Source organism: Hypoxylon fragiforme, assembly GCF_022984875.1.
Source record: "Hypoxylon fragiforme strain CBS 206.31 chromosome Unknown GGS25scaffold_6, whole genome shotgun sequence".
In the NCBI taxonomy this organism is placed as follows: domain Eukaryota; kingdom Fungi; phylum Ascomycota; class Sordariomycetes; order Xylariales; family Hypoxylaceae; genus Hypoxylon; species Hypoxylon fragiforme.
Window position 1 is genome coordinate 3315404 of NW_026054761.1, and position 22472 is coordinate 3337875.

The 22472-nt window shown below is 48.8% G+C and overlaps 5 protein-coding genes across 5 annotated transcripts; 1 reads left to right on the forward strand and 4 right to left on the reverse strand.

The window, feature by feature from the left end:
• Positions 1 to 114: 114 nt before the first annotated feature.
• On the reverse strand, positions 115 to 2718 carry GGS25DRAFT_497250 (fatty acid transporter; the record flags this gene model as incomplete). Its single annotated transcript, XM_049261602.1, has 3 exons — positions 2107 to 2718; positions 1894 to 2013; positions 115 to 1807 (listed from the first exon to the last, which is right to left on the reverse strand). Coding segments are annotated over exons 1-3 (1636 nt in total), but the record flags the coding sequence as incomplete, so codon positions are not given.
• A 99-nt stretch (positions 2719 to 2817) lies between these two features.
• Positions 2818 to 3850, reverse strand: GGS25DRAFT_348499 (uncharacterized protein). Its single transcript, XM_049258023.1, has 3 exons — positions 3688 to 3850; positions 3541 to 3595; positions 2818 to 3475 (listed from the first exon to the last, which is right to left on the reverse strand). Exons 1-3 carry the CDS (start codon positions 3702 to 3704, stop codon positions 2984 to 2986), a joined length of 564 nt encoding a protein of 187 aa, XP_049116138.1. The 5' UTR covers positions 3705 to 3850; the 3' UTR covers positions 2818 to 2983.
• On the reverse strand, positions 3445 to 4751 carry GGS25DRAFT_348478 (Thioesterase/thiol ester dehydrase-isomerase). Its single transcript, XM_049258022.1, has 10 exons — positions 4618 to 4751; positions 4510 to 4550; positions 4429 to 4444; positions 4311 to 4376; positions 4229 to 4253; positions 4009 to 4074; positions 3881 to 3959; positions 3733 to 3817; positions 3541 to 3589; positions 3445 to 3475 (listed from the first exon to the last, which is right to left on the reverse strand). The coding sequence occupies exons 1-8, from the start codon at positions 4654 to 4656 to the stop codon at positions 3733 to 3735; spliced, it is 417 nt and encodes a 138-aa protein (XP_049116139.1). The 5' UTR covers positions 4657 to 4751; the 3' UTR covers positions 3445 to 3475; positions 3541 to 3589.
• Positions 4752 to 4967: 216 nt separating this feature from the next.
• Positions 4968 to 6763, forward strand: GGS25DRAFT_497256 (uncharacterized protein). The gene has a single exon (XM_049261603.1). The coding sequence runs from the start codon at positions 5078 to 5080 to the stop codon at positions 6755 to 6757; it is 1680 nt and encodes a 559-aa protein (XP_049116140.1). The 5' UTR covers positions 4968 to 5077; the 3' UTR covers positions 6758 to 6763.
• Positions 6764 to 10744: 3981 nt separating this feature from the next.
• On the reverse strand, positions 10745 to 13656 carry GGS25DRAFT_532821 (uncharacterized protein; the record flags this gene model as incomplete). Its single annotated transcript, XM_049265621.1, has 4 exons — positions 13486 to 13656; positions 12605 to 13350; positions 11969 to 12186; positions 10745 to 11908 (listed from the first exon to the last, which is right to left on the reverse strand). Exons 1-4 carry the CDS (start codon positions 13596 to 13598, stop codon positions 10745 to 10747), a joined length of 2241 nt encoding a protein of 746 aa, XP_049116141.1. The 5' UTR covers positions 13599 to 13656.
• Positions 13657 to 22472: the final 8816 nt, after the last annotated feature.

The window sequence follows — 22472 nt, forward strand, 5'->3', positions numbered from 1 at the left end:
GCCCGCGCGCTTGAGGGGCATCTTGTCCTGCTTGTTGTTGTGGGTTGCGGAGCGGGCGGATATGCGGCGGATGAAGATTGGTACGGCGTATTTGGGGAGGTGGGCGCGTGCGTGTCTGTTTTTGAGGGGGGGGGGGTTAGTGGGATTGCACTTTTGACTTTTGTTTTTGAGAAGAGGGGGGGAGAGATTGGGGGCAGGCTCCTTATTTGGGGTTTAGACGATGCAAGGGGTTAAGGTATGATGCGCAAGTGAAATGCAAAATGCAATCGCAGATCCAGGGGTATAACACAATTTCAAACTCACCTCAACAGCCCATTATAATCAAAGTCCTTCACAGCAGCCTCATCGACGAAAATAGCTGCCATGCCAGCCTTCCCGTCGTGGTTCGGCAGTGAAACACCGTACACCGTCGCCTCGCTGACGCCCGGGTACCGTCCGAGCACCTCGGACACCTCGGCCGTCGACACGTTCTCGCCCTTCCAGCGGAAGGTGTCGCCGAGCCGGTCGAGGAAAAACCAGCGGCCGTGGCTGTCGCGCCGCAGTGCGTCGCCGGTGCGGTAGTAGCAGTCGCCTTTGCGGAAGACGTCGCGCACGAATTTCTTTGCTGTCGCTTCCTCGTTGCGGTAATATCCGGGGAACGGCGGGGTGATGGTAACGGGTTGCGCGACAAGGATTTCGCCGCCGACCTCGTAGGGGACGCGGCGCGCGAAGCCGGTTTTTGGGTCGCGCGCAATGTCGCCTGTGTCGTGGTCGATCTCGACGGGGACGAAGACGTTGGAAAATCGCCAGCGCTGCAGCAGACCGTGGTGGCCTACGGCGTGGGCGCGGAAGTCGCCACGCGCCGGGTTCTCCAGCGGCATGATGCCCTCGGTTGAGTTGAAGAATTCGTGGATGGTCTCGATGCCGAATCGGTCGCGGAAGGATTTCCAAACATCGGGTCTTAGGCCGTTGCCGTAAATTGAGTGCACGTTATGCTCTTTGTCGCGCGGCGATGGTGGCGCTGCCAATAGGTATCGTAGGGTTTCGCCCACGTACACGAACCACGTTGCACGACAGTCGCGGACGTCATCCCAAAATTTGGAGGCGCTGAATTTTGGTGCGATACACAGCGTCTGGCCCGTTATTAGTTGTGTCATACCGCTGATCCCACCGGTGCCGTGATACAGTGGCATGCAGTCGTAGTATCGCTGATTTTCGCCTTTGACGTACGACGAACCGGCAAGTTTGCCAGCGGCATATCCGAAAGCAGCCGCCATTGGCAGCATGCAAGCTTTCGGCAATCCAGTCGTGCCGCTCGTGTAGAAGAGACCAAACGGCGTGTCGGGCCGAACGCCATGGCGGAGCTCGTCGGGCGGGCGCTCACCCTTGGTGGCATTGATATCGGGTCGTGCATCGGCCAGTTTAATGATTCGCACGTCCTTTGCTGCTAGCTCCTCCTGGACAACGTCGAGGCGCTCAAGTAGCTGAGGGGCGCCGTCAGCAAGAATGAGCTTTACTTCGGCAATTCCTAAGCAGTGCAACAGGGCCTGCTTGGTAAGGTTATGGTTGATGAGAGCGGGGGCAGCGCCAATGGCGAGCAGGCCCATCCAGGCAAAGATGAAGTCTGGGCTATTGGTCATGAAGAAGGCGACGAGGTCGCCGGGTTTGACACCGCCATGCTTTAAGAACCATTGAGCATACTGATTTACGTGGTAGTATGTCTCGGTGTAGGTGTAGCAGGCCTGGCGTGTCCAGATGCATTCCTGGTTGGGCTGTGTCTGGGCATACTCTTCGAAGAAATAGTACGCCGAGACGCGCTTTTCTTGAACTGAGGTAGTGGGTTGTGTGAGCTAGGTTGAGTAGGAATATGGGGAACCTATTCGAATAGGATGCGTCGAGAAGAGCTTGACTTACTAGCTTTCTGGAGAAGCTTGTCCCCTTTGCTCTTGGCACGGATGTACTGCCAGTCCTGTCGCAAGTGGTATTTTCCGTCAAGGTATGTCAGGCCAGCCGCTGTGGCAGCTATGGAAGCTGCTGTAATAAATTGTTAGGAGAATGGACAAAGGAGAAGATACTGATATCTACTAGGTAGTTACACTGGTTGTGGAGGGGGGCTTGGAAGCTTACCAATTGCTGCCATACTCTTCTTTGACTTAGGTATCCGGGGGAGATAGACAGGTACCTTAATAAACCCTGACCAGAAGGGAAAAAAAGAACCAAGCTCTTATGTAAGTGTACACTTCACTATATCATAAGAAATAGAGAATAGGAATCAAGCAAAGGAGTTTGAAAGTTGCATTTCAGATCTAATCTTCACCGCCAGGTAACAATGGTTGAGATGGGATGTATCAGAGACATCAGAAAGCATCGCAAGATCACAAAACATGGACAAGAAGGAAAAGGAAGGTTGAGACGAGACAAGACGAGACATGACAGACAGACAGGACGCGCCAATAGTTCAGCCGAATGACGACCTCGGGATATTAGCGTTCTTTTGACCAGACGGCAGTTTCTGGGGAACAGGGGGATTGGATTACCGTAGGAGTATTATGGTACCCTTTTTTTTCTCTGTTAGACTGCTATGTAAGATTATTAAGAGAACGGGCGAGAAGCATTCAAAAGTGTCCAGTGAAGAAAGATGAAGGATGGATCCATTTTGATGTGGGGGACTTCTTGTTACACTACCTACGGTCCTACGCTAGGTAGAACCTAAACTAATCCCAAACAAGTCCAAACCCATGCACCTATGCACCCATGTCATGCAGTTACTCGTCTACGCCGTAAGTCAAGTGTCATTAGCCGTTGGAGATTCGCCCCGTAATTCCCGGGTCTATCTTTCGGCACCTGCCTGTAGCGATTAATTGTCCAATGAGAAGCTTGAACTACTTGAAGCTTGAAGCTTGAAGCTTTAGTATTATGTAGGTAAATCGTACATATGCGATCTGGCATTGTCTTGGAAATAGACATAGTTATCCCAGTCTTGTCCTTCCACTAATCTAGGTAGTTATTCACTTCTTTCTTCAACACCGTCGTCGTCGCAAGGGTCAGTGCTCAACTTCATAGCCCTCTCAACATCAAAGATCCCATTCTCGTCCGTGAGTTCCTCCTTGCGTCCAAAATATATCGGATAGACAACATCGGGCGCCATATTTAGTAGAGCTGAATGAAGTTCGTGAAGATGTTGGTAGTGGTACTTGACCAAGACGGACTCGTGAGCGACAGACTCGTGAGCGACAGACTCCTTGTCCAAGATAGCAATGATGTCTTGCTCGATGAATTGGAACCGCGCCATCCGCTGAACTGCCCAGTCCTGGCAATCCTCCTCGGATGCGTTGATGAACTCCGTCTCAAAACTTTCTTCGGTGTTCAACTCTGACCTGAACATGCTAGCACTATCGCGGGGGTCTTCAGGGGCTTCTGTCACGTGATCTTCCACCAGGAAGAACTTGTATATGCCCTGGGATGCTTTTTCAACGGACAGCACTTTAGGTAGAAGCTAGATTTAAACATTTCGGTGAGCTCGAGGTGATTTATGGTAGTATAGCCCGAACTTTTACTTACAGGCTTGGCCTCTTCGGTTGTGCAGAATAGCAAGATACGAGTCACGAGGCTGCTGCTTTGAATACTTGTTTAATATTCCATAACATCGTCTAGCAGGATGTCTATGTAGGAAGTTACAAGAAAGATGCGGTGAATTTAAATACAGACATGGTGAGCTGCAACATATATGAGCATTTGGTGTAAATGCCATACTCATTTTTCCTCGTCGATTTCCGCCCCTGGGGGAGGGGTAAAGGGGCCGGGGATTTCCTGCGCTTTCCAAGCTTGTGCTACATATCTAGGTCAAGTCAGACTCATGTGTTTCAACTGTAAAATATTGGAAGGTGGGGATTTATCTGACTTTGTATGGCTTCCTCTTGCCGCAAGTTCACCTTTGGAATTTCGGAAGGTAATGGATGTGTAGGCCAAGGTTTTTCCAACTACAAGGAATGAGCTTTATACCATTGATCAAATAGGGGGGTTGCTTACTCTTATCACACACAGCAGTGACACTGATTTTGTCCCCTATCTTACCGCCAGCGCTAAGGTACGAAACTAAAGTATATAAATTTCAGTTCGGAACCAAAAGAACCCGACTCTGGCGTAGATCAATACTTACCATTCAAGTCAGTCGATACTCCGGTGGCATACAGCCCCGTAGATGCAACGGCGAGTGAGCCTCCTAAGTCAACCATGCTAGCAATGGTACCTCCGTGCAGAATCTTCAGGCGATTCTGTTGGAATAAAACTTGAGTGTATGTTCAACTGAGCTTGACTCTTGGTGGCCTCACCGTGTGATCTTTGGTGATATCTAGCTCAAAATCTACTTTGCCAACGGCAGCATTGGTGATCCTAAGCTGCGTTCGTCAACAAGCCTGAATCATCGATATCCATGTAGCTTCAACATACATGTGGCCCTAGTAGTCTTTATGAGCATTAGATATACTTGATCAGCCAATTTTCCTCAATGTGCTAAGAAATTTAACTCACCTCGGCTCTAAGCCGGACTCGGCCATGAATGACTTCAAGACCTAGAGGGACATATTCAATTGAGCTGGAGCTTTTTACGAGACATGTGTGATATAGCGGGGAACTAACCGATTTGACAAAAGGAAGTGTGCCTAATCTTTTCGCCATTGTGAAGGTTCGAGATTTGAGGTTTCGCTGGAATCTTAGACCAAAAGATCAATGGATGGGAACAAAAGAAGCACTTGTGCCTTCAGATTCAATCAGGCCCCGGGTATATAATCGGCTTCCGGTTCAGAAGCTTACTAACAATAGGTAGTACATAGAGCTCCTTATCTTAGGTTATCAATAAAGCTCGAATAAAGTTAAAAGCATAGCTTACATCTCATTGGCTGCTCTTCTCGGTGAACACCGGTGAATAAAGTGGACCCGGCGCGCGGATTGAATTCTTCGACTTTTTTTTAGTCGGCGCCTTTTTTTTGGTTTCTTATCCTGTAATTATTTCAATGCTTTCTTTTTAGCCGCCCACATGCATGTCGCTCTCGTTCTCAACGCCAATCGCTTTCTTTCATAGAAGCTGACTAGACAAAACATGGCAGTAGTCCCCAATTCTACAAAGGATAACACTGGGACTGTTGAATACATGAGACTGCACATCACCCCTCTTAATGAGTCTCTGCTAAGTGTTGTCGTCCCCTCTTCTGTCCTACCCAACGCGCGTAACATCTCGTACCACACCATTGAGGCTTTTCCCGAGAGGCAATACGGCTTTATCGACTTGCCCACCCCTGACGCTGAAAAAATCAAGAAGAAACTTAACGGAACTATACTGAGGGGAACCAAGATGCGCATCGAGAAAGCGAAACCCGAATCCATTCCCCAACCTACGGGCAATGCCGATGCGGGCGAGACAAAAAGGGAGAAGAGGAAATCAAAGAAGAGGAAATCAAAGAAGAGGAAGCGCGAGATTGATAATACACCCGGAATTGAATTGGAGGATCGCAAGGTCAAGCGAGGATGGACAACATCAGAACGCGAGATGATTGACGGAAAGCGCAAGAGATCCAAGGAGAAGAAAGATAAAAAGGAAAAGGGTACCAAGGAAGACAAAGACGCAAAGAAGAAGAAGAAGAGAGAAGTCAAGTCCAAGTATACCGATGCTCCCGAATGTCTCTTCAAGACCAAGCTCCCGGATGCTGGCGCTGCTCCTCCCAAGGCCAACGAAGAGGCTACTGGACACAAGAAGAAGAAAAGAAAAGCCGAACGAGAGGTCATTATTCACGAGTTTGAGAAGACCATCAAGCATCCGTCATTCCTCAAGGCGAACGTAGAAAAAACCAATTCGAAGGCACTGAACTTTGAGGACGGTGTTGGCTGGGTCGATGAGAATGGAACAGTTGTCGAGCCTATAGTGAGCAAAAGACCTAGTGCCACTGCTTCCAAGACAGCTCCGACGGGGGTAGAGGATGACGATGATACTAGCAGTAGTGGTTCTTCAGAAGATGATTCAGAATCCGATGATTCAAGTGAAGCCGTTGCCCAGGATTCAGACAGCAGCTCAGATGAGGGGGAAGAGAGTGACAAGGATGTTGAAACTAAGTCTCCGCCAAAGAAACTGAAAGTGGACACACAAGCCTTGAGCAGTCCGGTGTCCAATATGAAATCCGAGTCTGCAAGGCCAAAATCATCAAGCTCAGTTACAAGTCTCACGATCAAAATACCCCCCGCGACACCATCTTCAGCCAAGGTACATCCCCTGGAGGCTCTGTACAAACGAACAAAGAACGATGCGACTACCCCAGGTGGCGCCGCTCAAGAAGCCCAGCCTTTCAGTTTCTTTGAAGCCGAAGAGGATGAAGTGGAGGAAGACGACAACGCGGAACCCCCCAGCCAACCTCCCATGACCCCATTCACCAAGCAGGACTTTGAATTTAGAAACTTGCGAAGCGCTGCCCCCACCCCCGACACAGCACACCCAAGTCGCCGAACCTTCAACCTCTGGTCTAGGCAGGATATAGCGGAGGAGGAGGAGGAGGAGGCCGATGACGATGACGAAGAGCAGGGGGACATCAACGAGGACACGGCTATGGCTGACATCAACGATCAAGCCACGACTTCGAACGAGGAAAAGACTGGCCCGGCTACTGATTTCCAAAGACAGTTCTGGGAGAGTAGAGGGGATCTGAATCGTTCGTGGAGGAAAAGGAGAAAGGCTGCGTCCAAGGAGAAACGGTATAGGGAGAACCGGGCCCGCGCAGAACGAGCAATTTAGTGATGATTAGCAAGCAAGCAAGCAAGCAAGCAAGCAACGCAACGTGGAACTCATTGTCAGTCCGTCCGTCGGTAATTGTTTTTTTTTTGTGGTGTTCGATCAGAACCTCAATTAATGCCAGTGGTTGTTTAATGCCAGTGGTTGTTGTGAATGCATTAATGAAGGCAAAGTCTACGATGTCATGTCATGTCATGTCACTGTTACATATGCTTTAAGCATCAAAGAACTACGCAGGGAATTAATTATTATCACGAGACAAGTAGCATAGCATAGCACAGCACAGCACAGCATAGCATAGCATAAGCACCTAATTAATCTGATTTCAACAGACATAAAGTAGGTATATTGTGACGATCCTGAGTATTAGAAAGTCATCAACTTTTCCCCTATCTAGTACTAGTACTAATCCTAATCATAATCACAATCATAATAATGTCCACCAACCAATGCCATCTTCTCCGAAACCCACCCGCCAGATAAACTGGCAAAACGCAAGGCCATCAATGAGTGAGACTAATCAATCATCCACCATTTGGCGTAGGTACCTATTAAGGTAGCGGAAAACCCGACCAGAGAAGCCTGGACTCTGTCCGGTGTGGTGTCCCCACGACACCACCACCACCAAGAGGTCTAGTATTGATGACTCTGTCCTTCCTCCCCCCCTCACCGATCTCTCTTTGCCCTTGTACTGTAGCAGTACAAGCATCACCATATTCGTAAAGACAAGTCTCCCAGGCTAGAATGGACACAATGCAAAATGAGAGCCAAACCCAGCCAAACCCAGCCAAACCCCGTCGGCGGTCGCAGTTCTTTTCCGTAGTGCTGACAAGACACCGTATCGTATCATATCCCCCGCCAGGCCACGCCAGGCCACGCCAACCTGGACGCCCACTGAATTTTTGCCTGCCTGCTGTGCTGGGTGCCTACCTAGTAGGTAGGCATCAGCCAGTATAACCAGCACGACGGCCCCCGTGAAATATGTCGGACATCTCCTCGGCGAGGAGGATGTCCACCGGATCTTCCTGCCGACCAGGCGTGGCGGCGTGGTCGGTTTTGGTTTCGGCCAGACATGCTTGATTGATTACACGTCCCAAACCCCAGGATGGGGACATGGGAAACCGGCGACCATTGAGGTCAAGGCCCTGGTCCAGGGCCACGGGGACGGGTGGAGTCGAAAACGTGTAGGGCATCGCATCGGAAAGAATGTCAAAGCTAGCTTGCCGTCGGTCTTGTGTGGTGGTGTTTGATTGATTGATTGCATGGCCCGGATTCGAGAGTAGTGAGGGATGGAGGGAGGGATGGAGGCGACCAGCAGCCACGACATGCTGCGGGGTCTCTTGTCCATATCCTCCTCCACGTCCATGTCCACATCTGAACTGTCGGGGAGAGATAGAGAGAACCAGGATCAGTCATTCGTAAGGGCCCCTTTTTTCAAACACCTAGTATCCGAGAAATGGGAACCACGAATCCTGAATGCTTGACGAAGACGCAGACGTCCATTCGTAGTACTCGATGGACTCGCCCCGCGGTGTGGTAACTGAGTGTGATAACTCATCGGGTAGTTATTGAGTCGGTTAATAAAATGCTTTGGCGAGGACTGTTGGAGAGATAGAAGAGAGAACCGGGACCAGTCATTCGTAAAGGTCCTCGTTCACCAACCAATACCCCAGAAACGAGAAAACGGGAACCGAACCGTAGATGTCCAATACTCCGCCCCGACGGGTGCGGCGACTTTCATCACTCGTCGTACTCGGGGGGCGTTGCCCCCCGGTGTGACCGCCGAGTGTGATAACTTACACAGTAAGTATTGAGTTGGTTGATAGATGGCTCGACGAGGACTGTTGGAGAGCGTGGCGGGATCGTTTATAAGGAACACCCGGTACTCGAGAAATGGGAACCACGGATTTTTGAATGTTTGACGACGTCCATTCCTAGCATTTGAGGGAGCCACCGCCCCCCGGTGTGATCGCCGAGTGTGATAACTTACACAGTAAGTATTTAGTCGGTTAATGAATGTTGCGGCGAGAATTGTTGGGGTGGGGAGTTTGGGCTATTCGTAAGGGCCCTTCTTTTTCCACAGTCAAAGTTCCCAGTATCCGAGAAACGGCAACCGTACCTAGATGTCCAATACACCGCCTCGACGACCCCAGTGCGATCTCCCAGTATGATACCTCGTAAAGTAAGCATCGAATTGGTCGAGAAATGACTCGACGAGGACCGTTGGAGAGGGGTGGCGGGACCATGCGTAAGAGCTTTCTTTGCAACACCGAAGAACCCCAGAAAACGGGAATTGTGGATGCCGGAGATTTCGCTTCGTCGTTGACAGCGACTTCCACTCGAGGGCCTCGCCCTCCAGTGTGAGACCTCGCAGGGCAAGTAACGAATTGGTCTAGAAGTCACCGACAACGGTTGAAGAGGGTGAGAGAACCAGGGGATAAATTGTAAAAGCACCTAGTATCCGAGGAACGGGAACCGTGGATGTGATTTGCCACAACAGATGTTGAAGATGTCATGGACACACCCACGGCCACACATCCATGGATGCATAGACTGGGTCACCCACGACAGCTAGGTTGTCGTATGCTGGCGGCGCTCGTACGATCTTTGTGGCACATGTTGAAGATGGGAGAGGACAGGGGAAACACTGATCGGTGGATATGTCATGGAGGAGGCCCTCAGACGGCATCGCAATGTTGTGCCGTCTTCATCTTCTAGTTGCCATTCTGGTCGGCGTCGGCAGAAGAGGGGTTTGCCAAGGAGATTAAGCAAGCACCATCAACGAGAGAGCGCGTCTCGATTAGTTGGTGTGTGCAGCGAAAACGTGGGAAAGGAGGAGTCGTAGAGAGGCATGCACCAAAGCGGCAGTGTGCCTTCTTCTTCTTGTTCCTGGCACTTCTCTTCAAGTTGTTGACGAGACAGTTTCCTGGAACGACAAGCAGGCACCATCCATACGAGGTGCCATCTTGATGAGTAGGTTTGTATGTGCAGCGAAACGAAAGTATGCGTGGATAAAGAGATATCCCCTGCTAAAGAACAGTGCCTCTTTTTCTTGTCGTTGGTGTCTTGAAGTACTCGCAAGGCGTTTTTTTGATGGTCAGTCGTGTGAGTACCACCAAAGAACCAGAGCAGACTGATTTCATAGTCTATTGGAGCGACACGGATCAAGGCGACAACCAGCCAGCCAGCCAGTGAACGAGATCACTGGTAGGTAGCGGCATCCGGGAAAATTCTGACGGCGAGCCGCTGCAACTCCCCCCGCTATCTCTCTCTTGGGTAACAATCCCGATGCCCAGGTGCGATGCCTACCGTCCAAACCTCCAATGCCAGACAAAATGCAGAGCGAGAAGAAAAGAACCACTGAGCGTGGATGGTGCGCAGTGTTCCAACGCCAAGGAACTTTAGATAAGGGTTGTCCATAGGTACCTACCTAGGTAGGAGCTTCCCATGCCCTTACTTTGCATGCTGGATGCCCAGAGCGACCGGCCTAACCTAGGCGAGTAGGTAGTTACCCTTCGGGAGGCGGCAAGCAGCCAGAAACCTGCACACGTCGAATTTTGCCTCGCCCATCGCTGGCAAGGCGCGTGGTCGCCATGTCAAAGTCCTGAAAAGAGACGCGGTGCGTTGCGTTCCGTGTCGTGTCGTCGAACAGAGAGAGAGAGAGAGAGAGGCCCCCTCATCTGGTGTTGCGGGGGCGCGAGGAGAATGGCGCAGGATCACTGGACCAAAAGATGCTGTCGTTCTCGTTCCACGATCAGTGCCATGTGTTGTAAGTAAGCGGTAGTAGGTAGCTGATTCTTCGCCTCGCAGCTTTTAGTGCGTTCTCGGCTGGGCCTGCACGAGACCTAGGTAGGTACCTAGTCAAGGCGGCCCACGTGTTGTAACATATTATTACTACGCGCAGCCCGATGTTGATTTGTGCTCGTTGGGCGCTCAACCCAGTTGTCGAGGAACTGATTCCTGTTGCATGCCATCAGAGCATAGTAGCTATCACGTAGTGTTGACTGTCCCGCCGGCCAATTCCATGAGGTGCCATTTTGCTACTCGCTCAAGATCTTGGTGCATAGTGCCTCTCCACAGGTATCTTCGGAAGTCGGTGTCTGCTCGCTGACGTGCTGGTGTCGTTGAAGAGCCGACCGTCTCACGCCGAGCCTGGCTGGTATTTGTCGTCAACCTGCTGCTGTCCCCCACAGACAACCAGCATGGAAGTTGGAGCTGGCTGTGCCGATGCACGCTCCACTGAATCTTCCGATCATTGGCCTTCTTGGCCGCGGCCTCCCCGACCGCAGCCCTCTTAGTGACGGCTTTCTTCGCGGCTGCTTTCGGAGGCACCCTTTTTGCTTGACCGCAGCCGCATGCCTGGGGACTTCCAGATACCAAAGACATATGGTGACAAAACAGTGAGCGTAGATGGTGTGAGACTTGCCATGCACATCTTGTACGTCTTTCGTCCTGCGAATGGCCCCGAAGCCGCCATTTGCGAAGATGGTTGTAGCAGTTCACATGCCAGTAGAAATTGCCTTTGCCTCTGATGAAGAGAACGATGCGTGAATGTTGTGACACGCACATATATATGCCATGCGTTTGTTTTGTTGGGCAGAGTAGTGCGACATGATGACAATTGGCCTTAGGGTCATGATGGCTATGGAGAGACAGAGACACCGTTCGGTGGGGTACGTGACGGCGCACGACCCCCGTGCAAGAAACCTTTTGTTCGTTGCACATGTTCTGAAGGATAATGATCTTTCTCCAGCGGGCCGACGGGCGATGCAGGTATAAAAGCCTGTTCACCCCAGTTGGGTTCGAAATTCTCATCGTCTTCTTTGCTGAGATGGGAGGCGGCAGGGCGAGAGGGACATGCTGGCATTCGCGCTGTACGTTACGATGTCCGACAACGCCGTAAAGAAGGCTGCCGTAAGTGGAACGTGGTTCTGAAGAATTGTAATGCACGACAGAACGACAGACCGAGACATGAGGTGTGATAGATGCTATCACACCCCAGTCATTGCTCAGTCTTCTCTCGCCCTTGTGTGGGCGGGGAGAGCAAAGACCAACGACGTCTTGTGGGGCGAACACAACGCACCCATTGCACTTGTGCGGCTGATCATCTCGTCGATGAGGGTGTCGTTTGCCCTCCCCCTCCCGAACGGTGCTCTTGGATGGGCTAACAGCAACCCACCCCCCCAGCAGGGCTTGCGCTTTGGGCGTTCACACTTGCGCAGTGCGCCGCAAGCGCTCATTACGTCCAGCCCTGCTGGGGGCATTAGCTTGCTGCCAGGTCCCGATGGATGTATAGCCGCAGCTCCGGCCTGACTGGCCTGGTGTCTTCCACAACACCCGCGTGACCCAAGGGCAACACGGCCCGTGGGTCCATCGGCTGGGTGGTGGTTGATGGGCGCCGAGGGGTTTTGACTTTGGCGGCGAGCGAGATACTGTGGCCCGTGTCGCAGTGTAATCACGGGGCCAGCAGTGAAAGGGTTAAAGTAATGGTGAATGGGTGTCCACGCACACCATCTACGCCAGCGGCCCGTTTCCTCAGACTCCCCTTTCCAGACGGAGCGACTCTTTTTTCCGTGGAAACAACAGCAGCATAGGGTACGCCTTTGTAAACGACTCTGTGAGCTGTGTCGTATTGCTGTTGAAGATATGTGATTGAATAGGTATTCAGCAATGAGATCCAGAGTTTTGCCAATGTTGTTGCTTGGCGTTAGACATAGTGCCGTGTAGTATCAGAGGCGGTGCAGGGAGGGAATTTCCTATATTCTGATTTGCCTGATGAGCCATGTAAGACTTCAACACTAGAGCCCTTGTTTTTTTCGGAGACCCAACACCCGCATGGCTAGGTAATACTCTTTCTCGCCCATGACCTAGGCGATGTTGGTGGGACAGAGGTCAGTGCTGGACAGGGCCATGATGCCATGGTCAAGACCACGATGTAAAGTCGGATCGTAAGCCAGGCCCTCAACGTCTCGATTGAAGTGCGCCTAATCATGTAAGACGAGAGGTAGTCGGCGATGTGCCACTCCTCCAACGATACGCCTTCCAAGCGCGACCGGCCATGTCTCGGGTGTCTTCCACACCCGCGTGGTGCACGGCGGCGCTCCTCGTCGCTCATGGAAAAGAACGGGACAAAGACTGGTGATGTTTGTTTGATGTCTGTGTTCCATTCCATGAGCGACGAGGAGCATCGAGAAGGGGGACCATGGCATTCCAGAGACAACCACATTCCAGAGACATCCATTGGTGTTCTGGGTGTTGGAGGAAAGCAAAGACGTGAAGGTGTGGGTGTGGTAAGGGTCTGGAGAAAAAAGATATGAGTGGATTTGGCACCTCGTCGGTGCACCCGCACCCCCGTGTGTGGTATTGATGGAAAATAGAAGAGAAAGATGATAACCATCTCGCGACTGGTCCGTAGGCGGGTACATCGTGGTGTTGATAGCTGGCGTTTGAGGAAAGAACAGAGGTGTAGTAGTAGTATAGCACCCGCGGTAAAAAGTATAGGAGGTACCAGACCGGCAAATTTGTATTTCCGTTGGAATGATTCGGGAAATATGTTGTAGATGACGCTGCTGCCGGTCGTTGGATGGGTCTGAAGGCTGGAAGTGTAAGATTCTGATATGGAATCCTATAAGGACCCGTGAAGTAATGGTACCCAAAGCATTCAAGGTTAAGCTATTAGCCTAATGCTCCCTTTTGGTGTGTAGGCTGTTTCAGCACTCCCGACAACGCACGTCGGGGTCTGGGATATCGGATGCGATTCCGCTATGTCGTCCATGTAAACTCTTCGAAGGCTGGAAGTTTGCGTGTATAACTTCGCAGCATTCTCATTGGTGAAGGGCGTCATCTTCTTATGGCCAGGTAGATGAGATCTCGGCACATCAGAGGTAGGTGGAGCTCACACCCGCCCCTATGGCCGAGACAGAAGTCGGGGAGGACGCGCTGTCACTTGGGTACCACCCCGGACATCTTTCGTTGTCGTGCCTTCGTGTCCAGACTCGAGTAGTGAGCCATGAGCGTAGTGAAGCTTCAAGGCTACACCGCAGCCGATGATGCAAGCATCGAAGAAGCCCACCAGACCGAAAATATTGTGACTCGGCCTTCTGGGCTCACCATATGGTGTTTTGTGTAATGATTTCTCATCCAGTGGTGCTGGGGAAGGTGCTTTGGCCGCGATCCCAGCGCAGCCCCCGTGGGTTTGCTGGGCATGGATCTCTGGTGCGCAAGAGAAGCCAGAGGAGGAAATTCGAGGTGGTTGTAGAAGTGGTGGTGGTGATGTACGAGTTGTATCTCCCAAAGCCTAGGCGGCAATCACATCACAGCTTCGTATCAACTCTTCGGTGATACTGTCTGCAGAGGAATTGGGTTGTTGACAATCACTTTCACTCCAGGAAGTGAAGCGTAGGAGGTGTTCCTCCTCCCGCCCACGATTTCTCATCGTGGGCCTCGATGTTATCGGTCGGTCTCTCGGTCGGTGATCTCTATGTCGCCATTGCAATGTTGTTGGTGACACTATCATCGATCGCCGCTCCCTGGATAGCTCATCAAGAGTCCTATTGGAACTATACCATTGACTGTTTTAGGTATAGCCCTTAACCACAAGACTCCGTCTGGCTGTCGTCTTTGTGGTAGGTATGATGAATGAGATTGAGACAGAATTGTTGTTTTTCTCTTGAGGAGGAAGGTTGTGAAAGAGACCATGTTAATGGCCATGAAGCAAGGAAAGCCAACTCCCCGTTGAATGGAACATTGGCAGGGTCATAGACCAAAGACAAACCCAAGTAGGAGAAAGAGTTAGGGACTGGTGTAATGAGAGTTGGGACCCAAGCACGACACATTATCCCGGACACAATGAGCTGGCCCTCATAACTGAGGATAAGTTCGCGTGCTTAGGTCCCAACTCCCGCGACCTGGAGTATGGGTGATAGGAGGTAGCACCTGATTGACAGTTAGTGTTTCGTTCATAATTTGACAACTGAGAATATAGAGCTTACCTCAGCGAGCGACCGACCTGCGAGAGACAAGTCGATCGTTCTATAAAAAGAAGCGATCGCCCGCCAGGTCTTGCGACTGCCGAGTGTGCAAAGAGTCTGCGTTAGCCAAACCTTGGGGCCTTGTTTCTTTTCAAGTTTCAGGCCCCTGTTGGATATCTGGCTGTCAGGATTGTTAGCAAGGTGAGAAATTGCTATGAGTGCAATGAGTGACTTTACTGCAATGACTTGATACCCCTAAGTAGAGAGCAGGGGGGGAAGCCCGTTTAGCTGTTGTTGTGCTGTACTTTCAGCCGGCCGACATATTCACAGTTGTGGTGAATAGTCCCATCAATAAGATGATTGATGGTTTTATGGCCTGGTGTGATAGGGTTCAGGAACCTCGTGTGTTATGGTTCAAGAACCCTGTGTGATCTGTAGTAATGCGATGTTAGCAAAGAATCTCTCAATTGAGTATTAATGACAGTTGAATAGAGAATAAAAATATGATGACAAGAGGTAACTTGAATGTAAGTGTATTGAAATTGAAGAACAAAGTCAAGAGTGATGAGGTAGGGTTGGTGATTGGAGAGTGTAAACGGGAAGAAGGTATATTAGACTGCGAGAAAGAAAACCGGGAATGTATACCGTCGATGATATTAGGTGTAAAGTAGGAACTATGTGTTTAGAGTATTAGGTAGGTGACGCGAGGGATGAAGAAGGTGGAAGAAATATTGATGTGTAGGGGAAGATGACGCGTAGTAGAGTCAAGGTTCATTATGAACGGAAAAAAGAAAAAGCACAAGCGACAAGAAGAAGTATCTAGGCGGTGGCAATGTTATGGTAAAGGATAGAGTGTGTGTTGGGCTAAGGAAAAAATACTTGCGTTGTAGTGGCGTGCTGTTGATGGAAGGTGACGGGATGGTAATGAGATGGGAAGTGGAAGTCCAGTGTTATGAAAAAAGAAAAAAAAAGAACTTGTATGTGTAGAGGTAGGAGGAGATGCGTCATGAGTAAAAAGGTTGGAATGGGATGATAAACAAGGCCACAGGGTTGGTAGATGATAAGTAGTCAGGAATAAGAAAAGATCAAGCTTACCTTTGCCATATTTGTCACATTGGGAAGAAATTGATGAAGAACGTTGCGGTAGGAGTCAATTCCCTCGTGCTGTAGGAAAAAAGAAAAATTAGATTTCAAGTTGAGTGCTGTAGAAGGGAGTGGGAAGAAGAGAAGGATGCTTTTGTTTTGAAATTAAATATGTGCGGTTGTGGGTGTGGGGGGGGCGGTGGTGTTCCTCAGGCAGCAAAACGCGTCTCGCCTCAGGGAAGAGAGGCCACTGGGGAGTAGGCAAGCACTGTAGTTAGCTGATCACGTACCTAGAACTGACTGGAAAAGGTGATGTGAGATCACGCAGACAAACGTGGCGGAGGATGGCGAGTACTCCACGACTCCGCAAGTCTCTAGTACATGATGGATATGAATGAATTCGCATACATGTAAACGATGTAGAGGACGGAGGAGGTGTAGAAGACGCGGAAGACGAAGAAACCGCAGATGGCATTGACAACGCGAGCGTCTTCAGCGATGAAAATGATTTGCAAGATGAAGCAGATGAAGGAGAAGGAAAAAAAAAAAGAAGATGGATGATGAGATATATATATATAAAGAGTCAGAGGTTGGTGAATGGAAGATGAAGAGCGTCACATATTGACATCAACTGAAAGACAGTTGGTGAGAGCTCGGCCGTTCACATTTTGGCGTAGCGGTATGTTCTGCCCAAGAGGGCATGGGAGAGGAAGTGGAAGAAGAAAAAGGCAGATGCTAGATTTTATGTTGTGGGAAATATTGTTTGTGCTGGAGTGCGGAAGTAAAATATATTTTTTTAAATAAAGTAGTCGGCGGCCCTAGCACGCAACCTCGGAAGGAAGGCGGTGTGGCTGGCAGGTATCAAGTTGGTACCTGAGGTTGACGGTGACAAACAGACGAGCCTTAGGCGGCGACTGCGATGGTTCCAGTTAATGGATAGACCTATTTATGGCGACGGGGAACTACGAGGGTATGGCCACAATTGTTAGAGCTTATACAGGGGGGTCCCTTTGCGGGCTTTATATTTCCAAAAATTTGCGTTTGCTGAACTATCCCAAAGTTGAATAGTTACTCGCAGGGACGAGGTATGATGATTTTGTGTACCAACCATATTGTAGAAAAGATCGATAATAATTGCATACATGGATATGACTGGTATAACCCGGCCGTATCTTGTTATGCTCTCCCCTATTTGCCAATAGGGGATTCAAAGGACAAGATCACGTTTCCAATCCCCTTGAGCATTCTCTGTAATTGTTTATTATACATATCACCATTGCTCAGTGATCAGATCTTCATATAAATCATGCTTGATGGTAGGCGAATGAAGCAGCCCCAAAATCTCACTGGCTATAATTACTTGTAGTCTAGTACACGCCTCCAGCTATATGTCTGATGCCAACTTCGATATCATCCATGATTACGAGATTCCATAATGCCTATCACACCTAATCATACATGGGAATATGTTTTCTAGTTGTCGTCAACTACAATTAAATAGAATTAATAGCCTCTCGCTAGTACTTATGCACCTGTAACAGTTCTTTATACAAGTAGAAGGCATTGGAAGGGCACCATAGGACTTGCTGAAATTGTTCAACTGCATCATGAATATAACAGCTCCCAATAATTCTACGACGTCTATTCTAATCTTCGTAACAATATCCAAGAAAAAGGACTCGCATCCAAATAGGTTCTTGATACGAATCTACCAAGAGGCAAATTCTACCAAGGTTAACTTGACTGTGCTTGTTAACTCGCCATATTTGCTCCGAATTTTCAAAATATAGTGATTTGTAGCTGTCTTTGAGAGAGAATACTATTTAACAATTATTATACTGGATTATCAGCGAGGAATTGAAGAATTCAACAATGCCTGCTATTAACTTCACGACACCACTCTGAATGACACCAATTCACATCATAATCCACCATAAATCGACACTCCAGATACATAATATCACATTGCGACATGAGTACACCAAAAAAAAAAAAAAATCAATAGGCAAAAAGCAAACACGAGGAGCGCCTTCCCCCGAAGACCAGTTCGGATGGCTTGTTCGGCCCCACGTTTCGGATGCGGAGATGGCAAACGGCACGCTGGGGTAGGACAGGAAGTCGCCAATCCCGGTTGATTGCTTACGGGGCTGATGACTAATATGCCGAGTTCCCAGTCTCCTATTTCTGTGTTTCTCTTCCATGAAGATTAGGGAGTTCGGGTATTATCAATTAAATTAATTACAATTACAGCTGGAGATCAAATTTCATTGAAGTTTTCCAATTATTTTAGACCATTCAAAATCTGCTGCGTGTCTAGCTAGAGTACCCATTATGTATGCCAAAGTATCGCTACCTTAGGTAGTTAGGTATTGAACACTTCCAATTAGTTAGCGTCATCCATCCGACCTGGGAGGTGTTGTGTGTGTTCCACCACAGCTTTTGTGTTATTCGAATTGTACGACGATTTATTGGTTTCAGGAATGAGCGCATTAAATTGGCGTCATTGGACCCGAGATCAACAACCCATTCTACCCGCTGCGGGTGGGACTACGCTTGGCAGGGTATTCGAGCAAAGGTCGGTACTCGAGTCACAAAAATTGCAAGCATTCAATGTTTGAAGCTTTACCTCAGCTTTGTAGATGATTGATTTCACGAGATTTGACTTGATTGATAAAATCACGATCGGTAGACAGATGATAGAGATACGCGGAAATGATGAGTCAATTTATGAAGTTACATAAAGAGTGCATCTCGCAATAAAAAAAAGTGCAGCTAGCGATTAGCTACAAGCTACAACACGTTTCTCCCTCCCCCATTCCCCCATTAATCCAGCTTTCTCGAGATTCAAGACCTTCCGATAACCATGATCGTATGTAGTAGCATCATGGTGATGAGCGACACCCAAGATATAGATGATCCAAGGCGTTACTCAAAATTTAATGACATTGTTGTTGTTGCTGCTTTATCTTTGGCGTAGGCGTGAAGTGAGAACAGGCGTGCAGGAGCCAGATTGATTCATGGTAGAATGTTGGTTGCTTATTTGCCGCAAGTGCAGTCAGCACCGCAAGAGCCTGTGAAAAGAATATTGATTAGCATCCATGTATTGATTATTTGATTTATCGTAGCATATCAAATAGTGACAGAAGTGAAGAAGGATCAAGCCTTGTACAAGATCTTGATCTGTCACGATAAATGTGAATGTGATAGCGGGGTACGCAAATGTGAAATCGGCATATTGACAAGGGTCGAGATAAACTTACAGTTATCAGCACAGCTGCATTCGCCCTTCATTTTGATGGTTGATTTGTTTGAGTTGGGGTTTGAAAGAGGATGTTTCGTTCAGGTTGATCTTGTAATAGATCTGTATCGTTAAGATGGATGAGCGTGTGAAAAAAACAAAATAAAAAGTGACGGACGGAAGGGAAGTGCTGCCAACTTTTATATGTCGAGAGGTTCGAAGAGTGGGCCTTTAGGGATATTCCGGATCGGGGCGCCCACAGAGCTCTTGGACCAATGAGTGGTAAAGATAGCAATGCGCTGTTTGTGCGGGGTTTGCGCCTTTTCAGCGCGATGTCGCCCTGTCTCACCACACTCTCTACCTAGTCCCTACTAACCTAGGTACACAATGCCAGATTAAGAAGCTAAAAAGGGACATAAAGTTCGATGTTTGGCCACTGATGTTCCCTCAGACAGCCTAGGTTACCTAGTAGTACACTACGGTATGTACCTTAGTCTATTAGATAGGAGGTATGTATGCACTATAACACAGTATACGCACAAGTCACGCAAAAGAACCCTTATTTTACTTGATTTACGCAGTACTCAAAGGAACCAAGATGCTTACCATGATAAATCTTTAGGTTGGCATTTTTTAGTTCTTATCTACCTAAGTTGCCTTAGTAGGTTTTATGAGCATGACCAAAAGTCCTAACCTTAGAACTACATATTAACTAAAACTCCCATTGAAGTAAGTCTTTCACCAACACAAAAGTGGTAAGTTCTCAGCTGAGAAGGTGAGAGGTTTATGCGTTATTGCTAGCCTGTCGATCAGAAACATCCAGAAACATCCCATGGTTCCATGGATCTTTGTCCTCACCCCCCCCTTCTGCCCCCTTTCAGCATCATATGACGCCAGGTCGAGAAGACCCTGTTTTTATCTTCCCATGTGGCCTCTTGTTTTATCATTCCTGTCCCTAGAATACTGGACCATGACATGACCGCAAGTTTGGTGGACAAAGATGATTTGCAACAGCAACTGGTACATACAGTACTGTAGTGTATGTATACCTTAACCACCTATAATTATCTAACCTAGTAGTCGTGTCATCTTATCATTTCTCATTTTCTCACGCGGCTTCCTCTCCGCGCTTTGGAAACCCTGCAGCCGTCCGGCGCGACGTTCTTTTTACCTACCTATGCATTGATGATTTGGGTTCGCGACGGGTGCTTCTGCTGCCGATGATCCAATCCATACCCCATCCAACACCTCGAGCTGCTGCTACAATCCCCCCCCCACGACAGCTACGAGCTACACTACTTCAGAACGTGAGCTATTTTTCATTCGAGCGCCCACCCCCCTAGGTCCAGGATACGACATATGCATTACATTACATACTAACCTAGGCATGTATGTACAATACTGTATGTAGGCTTGCTACGCTCCCGGGCTCCGTGGGCTGCACGACAGTTTTATGCATGCGCTATCGTTGCATTGCAGCAGCTCTCTCCCAGCCTTTTGCCTATCATTCGCCCGCCATCCATTTCACGGAACTGCTTTGCCACTGATGAACTGCTATCATTGCTCTTCTTGACGGAGTTCTAGAATTTTGACAAGGCAAAGTCTCAAACAGCTTGAATACCTAGGCAATATGGTCTGGCTATTCATAAGACTCAGTCGATTTTTGTTTTATTTTCTATATGGGCACTTATTTTCAACATCCTCAGCGTTGCAATGTCCACCCCGCGCTCGCTGCCGGTAAGATCTATCACATTCCTCGGACTTTAATAGCCTACCACGTCATGAAGCTCTTATCAGAACAGGAACAGAGGAGCCATTCTCGACTTGGTTACTTCCATGTTCACTTCTAACATGCTTCTTTGCTCATCGCTCACAAAAAGAGTTCCGAGGGCCCATTGAAGATGGACACAATTGCATCAATGGTGCTGAGCAAGTTGTATGTACGACGGCGCCAACGTGATACGTACATCGCAGGGTCAACGATACCTACATTCCTAGCACACAACTGCTCCCATTCCTCGTGAACCGGTACATCGTCAGACTATTTGATAACGTTTACGTGTGTTTTATTGAACAGCGCTGCGGGATGGTGCATGCATATCCAATGTATGTACCTCGATACGCAAATGGAAAACCACGGGGGGTGGTATGTAGTAGCATAGCAAGCAGCCTGGTAGGTAGTATCGTGAACCACATCCAGATGCTATTATACCTTACAACCCTATAATAGATAGGTAAGGTTAGATACCTCTCTACACTACCTAGGTAGGAATCGTAGTAGGTTCGGGGATTGTATAAATGATCAGCTGCTCTGACGTCCCTCCTCTTACAGCCCTAACCCAAGGACCAACCGAATAGGTGCTACCTGCCTACCTACCCGTTAGATCCCTCAACTCCTCGGCCACGGTTATTTATGGTCTGCATCTATCTGCCAAGCATGGAAGGATTTCTCCGTGGAGCCCCCTCCCCCCCAACGTGCAAAGCTGCTTAAAGGTTTTTTTCCCAACGGTGAGACTAACAGACAAAGGAAACAAGGCGGGAATAGGTCGGAAGTACCTAACCACAGCCTACCTAGATTAGGTACATGGTGAAAGTCTAGGGTTTCAAAAATAGTTGCGTTTCGTAGAGGGAGGGAGGGAGAGGCTGTATGTATCCGGGCAATGCCAACCCCGAGCTCCTGGTAGGAAGAGTCACAGCATGAAAGCCTGCCTAGGGTAACATCTTGTCTTGTATCCGAATTACCACATCCTAAGCTGCTCGTCTTGTTTGTTTGTATTACATACCTCCGGAGAGGTATTTCCCCTGACAAGGTAAACTGATGAATATACAGTACATACATATCTCCACCTCTACACAGATCCTATACCTACCTCTCTCTACAGGTGACATAATCTAGGTATGTAGCTATTCACAAATCGCCAAAGAGAAGAGTATCATGTCAGTCACTCTCCGCATTCCTCCACACCATCCCTGACGTAGCACCCCTATTCTATTCCCCCATCACATCACCACCAACCACCACCACCAGCCTGAGAGAAGTCCGCAGGTTCCAAATCCCACCAGCCTCATGCCTACCTAGTACTTATCCACTAGATGAAGAACCACACCTATCTACATGAGATCAAGATCTTATAGGTACTCCCTATGCACTCATGAGTAATCTAGGTTCCCACGTGGCTCGGTATGTATGTTCCTACCCAGGTAGCTTCTTACTCACCTGCTGTGTATACCTACCTGCCTATCTACTTGCCCACTACCGATGGCAACATTCGCAAAACAAATTGCAACATACACACATACATACATATATCTCTTTGGCGTCACTGACAGAATAATAACCATCGAGCTACCAATCCAAGCAGGTTACCAGGCTATATCCTTAAAACCAAGTACTCCATTCAACTCGCTTCACGATAAAGCTATAATG